Source organism: Phascolarctos cinereus, unplaced genomic scaffold (genome assembly GCF_003287225.1).
Source record: "Phascolarctos cinereus isolate Bilbo 61053 unplaced genomic scaffold, phaCin_HiC Scaffold_9;HRSCAF=440, whole genome shotgun sequence".
Lineage (NCBI taxonomy): Eukaryota > Metazoa > Chordata > Mammalia > Diprotodontia > Phascolarctidae > Phascolarctos > Phascolarctos cinereus.
Genome location: NW_027556402.1, coordinates 109,113,113 through 109,129,129, shown reverse-complemented (window position 1 = coordinate 109,129,129; position 16,017 = coordinate 109,113,113). Strand labels below are relative to the sequence as shown.

General features: G+C 39.2%; 1 protein-coding gene across 1 annotated transcript in view; it reads right to left on the bottom strand.

Annotated features, from left to right (window-relative positions):
* Window positions 1-4,030: 4,030 nt before the first annotated feature.
* NR3C2 (nuclear receptor subfamily 3 group C member 2) overlaps window positions 4,031-16,017 on the bottom strand; it is a 390,834-nt gene continuing 378,847 nt past the window's right edge. Inside the window, 1 exon segment of the mRNA XM_020994026.2 lies at window positions 4,031-6,712. Coding sequence (XP_020849685.1) covers window positions 6,557-6,712 — 156 coding nt within the window. The 3' untranslated portion in view covers window positions 4,031-6,556.

Here is a 16,017-nt window from a genome sequence, read left to right as displayed (position 1 = left end):
CTGCCTCCTTCCTGTGGTCTAGGAAGTTAATTTTTAGGCAGTGAAAAGACTGGCAGCCATTAATCCTGTATTTTCTTGAACTGAGTGGTCACATCCGTTTTTCAAGGGGGCAGAATGTTGTTCTTTTGATGGATTACTTTGATGGCACTCATGGGACTGAGTCGTTCCAGGCCTACGAGTGTGAAGCTGGACCCCGGGTTCCCCTGCCTCAGTCCAAGTTCCATCTTCCTTTCATGGATTGGATAAGCAGGTAGTTGTTCACATTCTTGAGTGCTGCAATTAACAGAGCAACTGTGGGCCTATCTGGGGAGTGGGGCTGGCAGTGACGTCAGCCAATGGAACACTATGGCTTCTTGGTTCTGTCTGCAGCAGCGCCTGCCTGGAGTTCCCTTATGGACTGTCTCAATTCTTTGCTTAATTTCCAAATCTCCTCTCTTTATATATCTGCTTATCTGCAAAACAAACCGTGCTTCTCAGCTTCCGACTAGATCTGGGCAGCCGCACTGTGGTTGTGAAGTGATGGCGAAGCAAGGATGGATGGGTATGTCTGTGGTACGTGTGTGTGTAACTTGAGGTTGGGGCTGTTTTCACTTTTTGTATTAAAACCTTTTACCTTATTTTGCTGGGCACTGGGCATCCACAACCTTCCTTCAGTTTCTTTACCATGCTTCCCCAACATTGGTACCTTTTCCTCACCCACGCCCCTTTCTCAAGTGCCTTCATCTATTGGAATATAAGCTCCCTGAGGGCAGGCACTATCTTACTTGCTTTTACTTGTACACTCAGTGCTTATTAAATGTTCTATTTGTAGCTAGTCTTCCTGGTTTTCTCTGGCTGACTTTCTTCCTGTGCAGCCATCATGCATTCATAGTCTTTTCCCATAAACTCCAAACATATCTTGGCTTTGCCTTCTGAATCCCCTCCTTCTGCTTCCCCACGTACCCTGCCACCATTTATTACGTGAGCTTTCATCACAGAATGAAGGTGACTCTTGGTTTGACAAAGTTATGGCAATAAAGTGCAAGCTCTGACAAGTGTTGCAACCATATTGAAAAGTGGGACAGGGCAAGTCCAGCCATGGACATGGTCTATTGTCCAAGAACTAGCCTGGCCCAGGTGAGAGAGCCTGATTACTGGAAATATGGCCACTGGATAATAAATTGTAGCCACAGAAATCCAAGCCTTCTACAGAGCGGAGGGAGCCCCCTTTATATAAAATCACAGTTTCTTGAAGTCCTGAATCATCCGGTGACCTGCTGTTGTTCAGTCATTTTCCGTTGTGTCCAACTCTTCCTGACCCCATTTGAGGTTTTCTTGGTAAAGATACTGGACATGGCTAATAAGTGTCTGAGGCCAGATTTGAACTCGAGAAGATGAGTCTTCCTAACTTAAGGCTCCGTGCACTACGGTGCCACTTAGCTGCCCCCATCCAGTGCAGTCACTTTCTTAATTGTTCCCTCACTCACACAAACCCTCTAAGTGATGCTGCTTGGTTGATGTCATGAAAAAATTCATAGGTACCACATGGTCTCTTCTCCCATTCTGTCTCCGGGTCTTATTCCAGAAGCCTATTCTGAACTTGTTTTCCTCATTATTCTCTGGTTGTTTTCTGAGTAGTCGGGGAGAGGTTCCACATGACATACTGAAACTTCACCATCTTCCTCCTAGTGCTGCCCCAACTCATTTGTGCGTAGCTAATATACACAGAATGCTGAAATGGCGGTAGTGATAAAGTACTAAAGGCTCCAATAGCTAAGAATTTCTTAACACAAGATCAGAACAGCTTTAAAACGATTTTTTCCTTCCTGGAATAGATTTCAAGGAATTCAGATTCCTTGATTAGGCTTTAGATGAGTAGCTTCAGAATACATCATTGTGCTTGGCTGCAATTCATACGCTACATTATGTTGGTGGCATTAATAATCTCCCCTTCCTCAAACGTTAGAGTAGCATAATATATATTTGGTTTGGGCACCTAGTGGATACACATGGAAGATGGTGGGGGGAGGGTGGTGTCAACATTCCACTCTAGGACTGTGGGACTAGAAGGGTCCCTAGAGGTTATTGGTCCAATCCCCTCCTTTTATAAATAAGGAATATGAGGTCCAGGGACATGCCCAAGGTCATGTAGAGGCAGCGAGTAGCAAAGGCAGAATTTGAACCCATGTCCACATAATTTTAAATTCAGCACTCTTTCTATTATATTGCCATGTTTCCATCCCTATATTAAAGATATCTCCAGAAAAGCAGACTGTTTAGTGCCCAACTTTTAAAAGCTGCCATAATGGGGAAAATTCAGCTTCATTGCTAATCTTAATCCTCAGTGATGAATAATCCTGTAAACTCTATGCAAATTGAAAACACCCCTCCTTGGTCCTCTGTTTCCCTCCATCTGCACAGTGAGATCAGTCTGCTTATCGTCCTCTTTCTTCATCCATCCTAGGGTCCTCTCAAAAGAGGGGCTCTTTAAAGGAGGTATGATTGCCACCATGTGGCACCTAGTTTTAGGCTGAATTTGATCTGGATGTGTTTTTCATTTTGTCTGATTAAACCATGTTCTCCATTTCTCAAATATCCCCTAGGTACCATTGGATCTCGATTCATGGGAGAGCCCAGCAAAGTAAGGTAATATACTGTTGGCCCAAAAGTGGATTTTCTCAGGTTAAAAATAATTTCTCCCACTTAATAGAAAAGTGATTTTGCAAGGGGAAAGGGTGACTGTGGCTTTAGACCAAGGGATAGCCTCTTAGAAGAGTGAAGATTAGATCTGTCACAAGAATGAATGTCCAAGTCCTGGTAGAGACAGCACAAGGGATTAAATTTGACACCGACCATACCTTGTATCTTGGGGCATGAAGAACAACGTTGGTAGGATTTCTACGCCCAGTGTTTAATAAAAGCCATCATTTTGGCTACTTGGCTCCAAGTTAATTTTTTAAAACCTGGGTAATTACCCCAGCCATCCACTTCACTTTGGATATAGAGATGTATACCTGGAAGTTCTGATGGCTTGGTCTACCCTGAGAAATGGAAGTAAAAATATAGCTTTAATGACTTCATTTTCTTTAGAATGGCACAATCTCATTTCCACAGAAATCACTGTACTAAATAAATATTTGGCCAAGTTGGCATTAAAGTGCTAGAAATACTTGCATTTTAATCTGGGTACTTTTTGCCCAACTTATCGAAAAGCAGGTACTAACGTTAACAAAAGGGACAAATAATAATTTCTGCTTACTTAAAGAGCTTTAAAGATAAGAAGTAAAGTCTTAATTGGATATGCATCACTGTGTGTATTATGCCTGTTTGTACAATGGAGTGTAGCTGGCTGTTTCACTGTCAAGGATGTACCATATCACTTTTAACACCCATCTCAGTTACCTGGAACTCTGATGGCTTTTGTATAAAATACTTTATACACGTCCTTTATTTAAAAAAAAATCCTGAAAAGGCACATCGCCAACAAAATTATTTTAAAACGAACGCTAGCTCCAAGAATGCCTCTAAGTAAGAAACTGATGCAGCAACTCAATAGAAAGGCACCCCCATGGTCTTGTGATTTGTCAAAGATGATTAATTTTGTTGGGAGATGGCTTTTGTAGTCCCATTGAACTACATGATATTTATTAATTAGTAGGAAACAAATGCCGATTTCTTCATTTCAGTTGGCTTATTGTACTTGAAATGTTTCCTTGTTCATTTTGATGAAAGAACTGAAAGGGAAGGGTCTGAAGAGAATCCAGGTTAAGAGACACATTTATTGACAGTCCCAAGAGGTTTTGAGTGAAAGCATTGTGGAGAACTCAAAGGTGGCAGTGTGGGACCCCAAAAGCCCAGTTAAGGTAAGTGAATGTGTTACAACCACATGTTACTGCTTGAAAGATGGCAGCTTCCCAAAATAGAAGAAGACACATGGCCTATTACAGCTTATTTCTACCTGGGCACAATGCAGAAGATTTGAGAGTCAGAATTCTGTTGGATATTATAGTGTTCCCACAAACATCCAAATGAACTCTTTCAAAACAACAGGTGATTAAAGTAAAGGATTTATTGTAATCTGCTTACAGTCGTTTGCAAAGACAGACATAACGTTTTTGCATAAAGATATAAATTGCTTTTTTTAAACTAATTTAGTGTGTTTTTTAATTCTATGAAGAAGTTTCAGTGAATTATGAATTGTACCAAACCAAGATTTTTAAGAGCAATATGGTACAAAAATAAGAGCAAACAGACAATTTGGACTGGGACAAGCATTCAACAGTGAGTTTAGAATATGGCTTTGCTGTTTAATCAAGCAAAGTTACCTGGAGACAGAAAAAGCCAGTAACTTTGTTAATACAAAAAGCTGATGCAGACTGTATTCATCCCAAACCTGGTTAAGTTGAAATTCCAAATCTGTAAAAATTAAGTCTGAACTAAAAAGCGGCATTTGTATCCATTTCTTTTCCAGAAACCCCCAGTCTGCATGCTGTGTATTTTTCGCCTTCCAAGGGTGGCTTTCGTATTGCTGTGCATGTCAGTTTGTAGTTAAAGATCAGTTGATTAAATTAAATTCCTGAAGTTGCAAAGTATGTAAGAAGACCCCTTCCCTCTTGAGTACAGCTTCCCTAAGTTTCCCATTACATAAGGCAGGTGTCATTTAAAAAGACCAGGGTCATGTTGTCACGGGTGAATGTGCTCCCAGAAGCTTGTGCCTAACAGGCCTGCAGTGAAAGGGTGGTGAGTATGGAATGCTGTATTCTCAGGGACCTCGGCTCCCTCCCTCAGTGTTCGCTGGGAGAGTTTGGGGAAATGGATGTGATTTCCATGAGTAAGTGAGTACTTATGTTAATCATTACTCTCGGAAAGATTCCTTTGGCCTCTGCTCTCAGCAGTTTATCTTGTGAAATCAGACTGTTAGCTCTGCCCCCAAACATGCTCATTTATGCTTCCAGGCTGCAGAGAGACCTGAGCCTGAACCAGATGAATTGCGTTGACCTTTTGGTGTTATCATTTGTTGGTAGGAGCTGTAGTTTCATTATAAAAGGCTGTAGAAGATTTACATTTTTGAAGATGTCAACCCCACCTGTAATCTGCCAGTCTCAGCCTTGTGCCAATTCCAGTCTGGTGAGCTCCTCCCTCCTAGGACACATGTTCCCTTCACCTTCCCCTACATCAGAAGTGGGAAGAGGAACCAGTAAGAGGTTGCCTGCATCTTCTCCCAAAGAAAGAAACACAAAGTAGATGTAAAACAACCTTTTAACCACTTTTTTTTTCTCCTCCCAGTCCCAACATCATATGACTTACTTTTGCTTGTGGACGAGAGGAGAGGCAGATTCACCTGACAGCCCTAAAGCTGCCAAGGCTCCTGAGCCACTTTGTTGTGTCTTGTTAAGTGAAACCTTCATGAAGCGGTAAACACAACTCAGCAACGTTCCTTGGGGAAGGTGGAAGCTGGAGTCCTAAAGTGTACTCAGCTCACAGGTACTTGCAAGTGGCAGACAAAAGGGGAAATGGAATACAGAAGAATAGAAAGGCTTCAAGACAACTGAAAAACTCGGTGGTTATTTACAACAGACACTGTAAAATGGTAAATCTTCCATGATGCTAAAAAAAGGCACAGCTTTCCCTTTCTTAAATACACTGTAAACGCTTCATTAGGCATGCAGAACATTTCACTTTACAAAAAAAAAAAATTACCTTGTTTGTTTAGACAAAGATAGTACTTAAATAGTCTCCAGCAAAATAGAATTCTTTCAAAAATACTTTCCCATTCATCCTATTAACCATTAAAGATTTTTTTTTTGTATGTGTCTCATTTACAAAAGTTCCTTACACCTTATTTCAGGTCCTTCACAATTTATACATACAGTAATGTACAGTACAGCAAAAGACTGCGAAAAAATTATTTGTAAAGCCAGCACAATAGATAATATAAATTGAAACCGAGGCATTTGTTTTAACATCTTATCCATTTAATTAAATAACCAATGGACACTGAAGGGTGCGTCCACTAGTGATGGAGGATAACATGGGAGAACAAATGCTCCGGGTGGGGAGGCAATTATTCCACACCAAATGTTCCATTATTACACAAGAGGAGTCTGTATATATTTTTTCTCTTTTTTTTTTTAAATACGAAAAGAATATTAATGCCCCATATTTGACTGTACGTTTTATGTGCAAACCAAGGGTAAGCTTTAAAAAGTTCATTCGTCCTTGAACCCTTTTTACAACAAGCAAACAATACCAGAAACTACATGGCATATTTAAAACTTCCATCTGTTAAAATATCAAAATCAAAGAGTTATTGACTAGATATGGCTTTTCATCCAGAGGAACGGGATCATTTTCTAAGCACTAAGGGTAAGGAGAAGAGCTCTTAAATCATCCGGTTCTTGCCAAATCCATGTTGAACTGCTGTCCAGTCCCCAAACCCTTGACGTGATTTTTAAACTTGAAAAACTGCTGAACTGTGAATCTTCGCATGTTAAAAATGTGATTTCTTGGGTCCTTCATGGGTGTGGAATACCACGGGGAAACTTAAGGCAAAGTTCTTCCATTAAGACATTTTCCATCACTTCCTGTGGAAGTACAAGGGCTTGGCATTCCCCGATTCCACCTTCGGTAGCTGGTCACTGATGATCTCCACCAGCATGGCTGGGAACTCCACTTTCAGGGCCTGTGACTCTCGGAAGGTATAGAAGCAGAATTCCAACAAGTCACTCACCAGCTATGAGAGAAAGACAAAGGGAAAAAGGAAGTGAGTGGTCATACTTCAAGGTAAAAAAAAATGCAAACAGACATCCAGGGATTTTTTTTTCCTCAAAGTAAATTGCACAATTCTGCCTGATTAAATTTGACCAGTTTGTTCTTGGATGGAGGAAGGCGAGGAGGCTACCAACCACACTCAACAATCCTGTCACACGTATGAAATGGGGAAAAAAAGCTACAAAGTAGAGTGTGATTAATTGAAATATAGATTAATACAGTCAGTCACAACAGCTATTATAAACCTCAAGTTCAAATCTGCAATGCAGAAATTATCTTTCTGAAAAAGATTAAAGTGTAACAAGGAGATGTTTAAAACAAGTACAAATTCAGTACAACCCAGATAATGTGAATTTGTGATATTCTCAGTCACTGTGCAGCTTGCAGGGATCAAACTGACACCAATGATGTATATCATCATGAGCCCTATCTGGGTCTCAGTTTCCGAATCTATGAAATGAGGAGATGGGTTCTCATATCTTATGATGAGACTCCCATAAGTCTTATTTCATTCACATTTTCCTAGTGGGGCATCTAGGTGGTACAGCGGATAAACACTGGCCCTGGAGTTAGAAGGACCCGAGTTCAAATAGGGGCTCAGACACTTGACACTAGCTGTGTGACCCTAGGCAAGTCACTTACCCCAACTGCCTCATCAAAAAAAAAAAAAAAAAAAAACCACATTTCCTAGCAAAAGTATTCTTTAAAACACCTACTTTATGGCTCCAAGCTCTTTTTACTTATTGAGTTCTTAAACTGAGGCTTGGATTTGGAGGGCACAGGTTCATGTGTAACCTTGCTAAGGGTTTAACCTAGCTCCCTCCCATGAAGCCTCAGTTTTTCCATTTAGAAGATGTTGTGTTAATTGGATGATCTTCAAGGTTCCTTCTGGCTCTAAGCCTATGATATTATGAATCTACATGCAGATATGTGTTAGGGGTATCACAAGCCATTTTTCCCTCAAGGGTTGATTCACAGGAAACTGTTTCACTTGCACTCAGGCTTGTATCTGGTGTGTGTGTGTGAGAAGTAATGGTGTCAAGGTTACTAAGGAGGGTAGTGTGGACAGAAAGTAATCTGTTCAAACCTGACTTTAACCACGTCCAATGGGAAAAACCACAAGAATCTCCATTTCAGTAAGGAGGCATCCTAAATTGACAATGATAATATGTGTGGGCTGTTAAGAAACTCATTAGCTTTGGGTTTCCCACTAACTGGTCTTTTGGCTAATGAACGATTCAAGACCCATTCCTTTCTTTCAGCTTCAGGGTTCCATTACCACTCTCTGCTTCCTGCAGTCTAAGACCGTTAGGATTAGGGTTTTTTTTTTTTCCTCTTCCACCTCTCAAGACATCCTATAAAAAGGAATAAAATATAACAGCAACTTCTGAGAAGAATTTATCACCAAATAGCACTAACCTTCCAGATCTCCCATACTTACACTACTAGATAGAATTCAATGATTTGGATCCTTCAATGATTTGAAGGACCAATCTTCAAGGACTCAAGTGCCAGAAAATTATTTATACCATCAGGTAACAGTGCTAATTAGAGAAGGGCTGAATCCTGAATCAATGATTTATCAATCAGAATCATCTTTCCACATGCATGATATTTAGCCAGGTGACAAGTCTGTCCCCTTAATAAGTTTATTATTTTAAAGAGACAAAATTATCAAAAAGCAGTTGTTCAAATGTTATGACAAACGTGACCTCTTTCCTTGAATTCAAATGGCCAAAATTAATTCCATCTCTGATTTCTCAAGAGGTCTACTGACTTTCCTATAACGTGTAAATGAATGTTTCATACACGTAAGATTCAATTTGGAAGAGCACTTGAGAGATCATCTATCTCACTGTCTCTGAAATTATGTTCTGTAGAACCCAGGGAATTCACAAAGCAGCGCAAAAGGGGCAGCATAAAAAAAAAAAAAGCTTACAATATTCATAGAGTCTAGAGAGGAAACAACTTCTAGGTGATTTTTATACCAAAGCTTATTATGGACAATTGGGTAAAACTGGTTAAGTCTGAAGAGATGAATACGTGATAGTGTTAATAACCAAGACTGAGAGTGGAAAAAAAATCAACCCTCATTCCAATCCCAGATATGGAAGAAATGCACATAGTGATCTCCACGTTGAGTTCCCGTCTAATGATGCCGGTGGTGGGAAGGTAATAAAGCACTCACTAGGTGCCCAATGCTATGCACTTTGTGCACTTCACAAAATGTACAAAAAGCGCTTTACAAAATCATGTCATTTGAGCCTCACAACAATCCCGAGTGGTAAATGCTGTTACCCCTTTTATGTATTTGTGGAAACTAAGGTAAACAGTTTAAGTGATTTGCCCAAGGTCACATAACTAGTAGGTATCTGAGGACAAATTTAAACTCAGGTCTTCTGATTCCAGGCCCAACACTCTATCCCCTGCATTTCTTAAGCTGGTGGTGTGCAGCTCATACTGCACCAAATTTAAAAAAAAAGACCATTAATAATTCTAGAAGAATTATAAAATAACATAAAACTGACTAATGAGAAAAAACCCTCAAAATTTTAAAGTGAATTTTTTGAGGAACTGAAATAACTCCCCCAAATATTGGGAATATTCAGTGTGGCTGAATTTTTATTTTTTGCAAGGCAAAGGGGTGAAATGACCTGCCCAGGGTCACAGAGCTAGTCTCATGTGTCTGAGGCCAGACTTGAACTTGGGTCCTCCCGAATCCAGGGCCGGTGCTCTATCCACCGCACCCATCTAGCTGCCTCAAAATTTTGTAATTTTCAAAGCATGGTTCTAAGAAGGTTATGCATGTCTAGAGACTATCCCTGTAACTTCAATGAGCTACCTCCAGATACATGCTGTGGGTTGTTTGTGCATGGCCTAACACAAGTCCATCAACATTATGGGGAATTCTGATTCAAAGTACATGTTCTACTAATAATGGATGAAATCTAAACAAGATTAAAAATGTTAACTAGGAAACATTTCACAAAATAAATAAAAATACAACGTGGATAATGTTAATTTGTGTTTTTTCTAAGTAGAAAAGTGGCCTGCAGGGATCGGTGTCTATTTGAATTGGATACCACTGGTGTAGACAACAGATAATACAAGGTTTAAAGTTGTTCTCTCCTTGGCTCTAGACATCATGAAGTCTGAGAAATCACTTACTCTTTTGGTCTCACCAAAGAACAGTAATTCCACAAACGGGACACAGCAGCAGCAAGGATCCCATTATGGCTCGACTCATGCAGAGTGGCACTAGCTGTGCCAATGGATATTGAGTGGGAATCATCCTTTGTTACCAGGGAGTTGTTTGAGCTGTCTGCTTTTCTGCCTTTTTAGTTTTGCCCAAGTTGTTTCACTGCCTTATCTATTTTGTAGAGTTCTTACTGGTCCTTCAAGACAGCTCCATTCCTTCCACTTCCATAAAAGTAGGGCACAGGAGAATGAAGTTTGGACTCAGAAGCCAAAAGCCTCTGCTCACATTCCCATGGTAAGTCACTGCTTTAGTTTCCACTTCTATAAAATGGGGCTAACCTTTGAACTGTCCTTGTACAGAAATTATATAAATGTGAGCTATTTCTCAAATGGGTCTTCCCTGACCAGCCCAGTCTTAAGTGACCTCCCCACCCTCTACCACCACTCATCACACAGCACCTTGGGGCATATTTCATGGTAGGAACTAGCTTTCCCCTGACTTCAGAGTTATATCCAAGGGAATTGCCTAAGGTGGAGAGGTTCAGTGACTTGTCTAGGGCTGCACAGCTAACATCTACTGGGTGGTCCTGACTCCTGGTACAGCACTTTTTAATATGCTGCTTGTTTGATAGTAATTATGGTTTGAATTATTCTTTTATTTTTATATGAATTTTTACTTAAATACGATTCATTTTGGGATATTTTTCTCTCACATCCATTTCCCTTCTCTCCCTTCATACCACAACTACCGTAAATACAGATTATTGTAACAGAGGCCTCCTCATGGGATCCCTAGAGTCAGTCTCTCCCTTTTCTAATACTTCCTTCAAACAGGTGCCAGATTGACGTTCCTCAAGCACAAGTCTAACCATGTGGCTCCCTACATCTCTGTTTGGGAATTAAAGTCCTTCCCATGTAGCCTATCTTTCCAGGCTACAATCTAGCCCAAATGACCTCCCTGCTGTTCCTCTGTCACCTCCAGCACCCTTCAAGATGCCTTGCCTAAAAGCCCCATCTCTGCTAAAATAATTGTGAATTTATTTTGTTATAGTGTACAGTTGCATATCTATAAACAGTGACAATGTGGTATAATGGAAAGAGCGTTTGATTTTAAGTCAGAGAACTTGGGTCCAAATCCCAGCTTTGCCATTCATTTTTTCTGGGTCTCAGCTTCTGAATATGTAAAAATGAGGGCCTCTAAAGCCTTTTCAGCTCTAAATCTATAACCCTGTTATCCCAGGCTGTATCCCTCTAGTAGAATGTAAGTTTCCCAAGGACAAGGGTTCTCCCTTTTGTATGTACAACCATAGCACATTTTGTGTGCTTAAAAAAAAAACCAAAACCTAATTGACTTAAATTCTTAGATGCAAATTAAAGAAACCAGGGGAGTTAAGTGAATTTGCCTTAGTGGCATTAAGTAAATATTCAAAAATACTTAATGTAAACACAAACTTTCTCCTGGCCCTTGTTCAGAATTCTCCTTTAGTATGTCCCAGTACTAAACCTTCTGCATATTTAACTTCCACTTAACATTTATTCATTTTCCTTCACTTCTTATATTTTGTCTGTCTTCCTCTTGCCTGATAACTTAACATGGGTATGCTTTGGCCACTCTTCAGATTTTAGAATTTCAAATCATCATGTATTGTAGCAAGGAAGGAGCTGAGGCAGATGGTTCTAGTGCCCCCAACCAAAACCCTCAGCCCATCTTCCTGCCACCTGGATGCCTTCCGTGCCATGAGACAAGTGGGGGGTGGGGTGAAGAGTCTGAAGCAACAGCATTGATTTCCGCAGTCCTTTACAGGCAGATACCAATTTGAGAAGGCAAACAGGAGCACTAATTATAATCAGCAATGATACAGTATCATTAGACATCATAGAAAGATTTGAAAATGGAGATTTCTGTCTTCTAACTCTACAAAATGCATCTGTTTGAATCTGAGGGAAAGTTAGGCGAAGCACCATGCATGACTTAGCCCAGGCTGATGGGTGACAGCTGGTGCTAAGTCAGAAGAGCACGGGCAAGGTCACAAAGTAGAGCTGTGGCACTTTGTACGTTCTAACAAATGAGAGTATCTAGGCTCTAATTAGTACATTTCTCCCACCGCAATTCATTGAATCATTGCTCCCAACGGCCACGCACAGCTGGCATCCCCCACCCTCCCGTCTGTGGATGCTGCTTTACTGAAGATAGAGTCGAAATGATAAGCAGGGACCTCCAGGTCCCGCCTTCTTCACAGGCCCCAGGTCTGGCTACCTTACTGCCAAATGCCACAAATTTGGGGTGAAGGCTGCTGTTCGCTTCACAGTAATGTTGCGCCATCATTTAGAGGATGACAGATCATCAGACTTATTAAAACAACCTCACTGAAGCCTGGTATATTGCACTAATTTCTCTGAAATGATTTACTGTTTCCAAAATCTGCACATAATTAGGATTGATTCTTTGGGTAACATGAATCAGAGGTGGGGAAAGGAAAAGATATGGGGACAACTTTATTTTTAAAAGACCAGAAATTTTGCCAGATTTATTTTGGAGGGTTTGGAAGAGTTTCTAAAATAGTTCTAATATTCTCATTTAGCCAGATATGGCCTAATATTATTCATTCCCACTGGTCCACAAATAGCATTCTGAACATTTGAAGATGGCTTGCAATAATTAGAGAGTTTTAATGAATAATCTCATTAATAATCTCAGAGCCCTAAAGTCCAATTTCATATGAAAGGGGCATTTGTCTTTTTGGTGGGCTTGCTTCTCCGCACTAATGGACCAAGGAAAATCTGAGATCTCAAGCCTACGACCTTATTTTTAGTGTCAACTATTATTCCCTTTAAACATCTGACCATAAAGATAACCTTGAATAAGAGGAATAAATCCCGGTTGTTCCTTACTGGTTCTCTTCTCAATTGCCAAGGCCTGAATGGCATTTGACTGGCATTTACTGTTACAACTGTAGACCTGACTGGCTTTTGTTTGTAAGCATGCATTTTAGTGGGGAGGCAAGGTGGTGCCACAGAGCACCAGGCCTGGAGTTAAAAAGACTCATCTTTCTCAAATCTGGCCTCAGACACTCACTAGCTGTGTGACTCTGAGCAAGTCACTTAACCCTGTTTGCCTCAGTTTGCTCATCTGTAAAATGAGCCAGAGAAGGAAATGGCAGGCTACTCTAGTATCTCCGCAAAGAAAACCCCAATGCAGTCACAAAGAGTCAGAGACACGATGGAAAAGTAACTAAACAACAACATGTATTTTAGGAAACAAGCTTAAGGTCTCCCTATTTCTTCCCAAAGATTAAAGGGGGTAAAAAAACCATGCAAGAAAGAATGTTGCTTACTAACAGAGATGATAAAGAATGTGGAAATATAAAGATGCTATGACATTCTTTAGCAACACAATCCAAACTGGACTATAATGAACCTGACTGCCTTCAGTGACTAAGCTACATTTGTGATGTGGTTTCCTTTTAGAAACTTGCCTGAGTTTATCAATTTCCTTGCTGACTATGTTTAATAGAAGGATGAAATTATATTAAAACTGTCACTGGGGTTGTGGGACCAAAGAGATGGTAAACTAGATACTTGTCCTACTCCTTCGTAATTGTTTAAAAACACACACACCACAAGGAAGCATTACATGCCAAATAAAATATTATACTGGAGCTAAATGTGGAGGACAAAAAAGAGAAAACCCTAACTAGGTAAAAACCTTATTAAGAAACAATGGAAAATAATTCTTTAAAAAATTCAGTCAGCACCCCTAACCCTCCAGCCTCCACAGTCCAAAGTGACCCAAAAATACTGAAGTAGAGGGAAATCTCTTGGAAAAAAACTGAAAGGCAATTCTTTTTTTTTTTTTAACGTGATCTCATAGAAACGAAGGCCATTGCTCAAAGCCTGGATGCACACAAACAGAAGAACATGATAATCAAACCAGAAGACTGCGATGGAGGAAATATTCAAAAAAACAAAGTACCTATTTAAAGAATCCAGATAGCCTTCAAAATAAAACAAAACTGCTTCAAACTTCAAGATATGATGGTTAAATTTAACAATTCTAACAACAGATAAATTCTGCAAGTGGCCAAGAGAAATACTTTCACACATAAGAAAAGGAAATCTGAATAACAATATTATTTCACATCTGCTAGAGACCACAGAAAAGCATGAGGATTAGAAACAGCAAAGAAGTTCAAGCTATAACTCAAAATGAGAGATTTGTAGTTTTTTTTTTCTCCCCAAGAATGCTTTTTACAAACATCTCAAACAAGAGAAGCACAAGATGGGTAAGTAAGTTTACTTGCCAAGGAAATAATAAATAATGAAATATATTACCCCATGTTTATTGGTTATTTAAAAAAAACTAAGAGGTGTGGGGTGACATCAAGATGGAGAAGTGAAAAGTTACAACTTTGAAACCTCTCCCAAAAAACCTCTCCTATAAAACAACCACAGAAAACACCAAACAGAATTCTGAGAAGGAAAGCCAAGAACATGTCAGGGCAGCTTAGGAAGACAGAAAGAGAAGTCTGAGGATACCAAGTGGGAGCTGGCCAGTGAGTGGCATAGTGGAAGTGGCACCACTGCCCAGGGATGCTAAAGGGACTGAACACCTGATCTAAAAGAAATCTCAGGGACTCTTCCTGGGTAAGGTGCAGAATGCAAACCAAGAGGGCAGTGAGGGATTAAACCTCTCCCTGGATCACAACACTTTGGAGGCACCTAAAACCTACACTACTCCAGATCAAGCTGTGAAAACAGGACATAATAGAAGCGCAGGCCAGACATCTTCCCTCCCCCAACCCTGCAGACATGAATGGAGCCCAATCAACATAGCAAAATTTGTGGGATTCAGCCAATCAAGTACTTACAGGGAAATTTTATATCTCTGAACACTTACCTCAATCAAAGGAGAGATTAACAAATTGAAAGTTAAAAAACTAATGAATAACAGAGAACTAATGAATAAAAATTAGGAGCTGGTTTTATGAAAAAAAAAAACCCAATAAAATAGATAAACAATTGGCTAATTCTATTAAAAATAAGAAAACCATATTACCAATATTTAAAAAATGAAACAGGTAATGAACCAATGAAGATGAACTTAAAGCAATTTTTAGGAGCTATTTTGTCCAATCTTATGCCAACAAAACTAACAATCTAAATAACATGGATGAATATTTACAAAAATATAAACTTCCCAGATTAACAGATGAGGAAACACAGAACATTTAAATAACCCTATCTTGGAAAAAGAAATTGAATTGGCCATAAATGAGCTCCCAAAGCAAAAACCAAACCAAAACAAAGGACCAAACAGATTTACAAACAAATTGTACCAAATATTTAAAGAACAATTATTCAAATATTATATAAACAAATATTATATAATATATATTATAGAAATATGATACATAATATGCATAAATTTATATATAAATACATAAAGTATATAAATATCTATTTAAAAACAGACCAAAAAAAGGAGCCCTTCCAACTTCCTTCTAAGACACAAATATAGTTTTGATACATAAACCAGGGAGAGCAGAAATAGAAATAAAACTATAGACCAATTTCTCTAATGAATTCTGATGCAAAAATTGTATATTAAATATCAGCAAGGAGATGACTGCAATCTATTAAAAGATCATACACTGGGACCAGGTTGGATTTATACCAGGAATACAGGGCTGGTTCAATATCAGGAAAAGTCTAAACATAATCACACATCAATAATAAACAATAACAAAAATCATGCAGAAAAAGCTTCTGACAAAATGTAATACCCATTAAAAACATTAGAAAGCATAGGAATAAATGGGCCTTTAAAAATTATAAATAGCACGTGTCTAAAACCAAGAGAAAGCATTATCTAGAATGAAGATAAATTAGAAGCCTTTCCAATAAGATCAGGGGCAAAGCAAGGATATCTATTATCACCATTATTATGCAATACTGTACTAGAAATGCTAGCTATAGCACACAAAAACATATTGAAGGAATGAACAGAGGCAAAAAATTATCACTTTTTGCAGATGATATTATGGTTTACTTACAGAATCAATTAAAAAA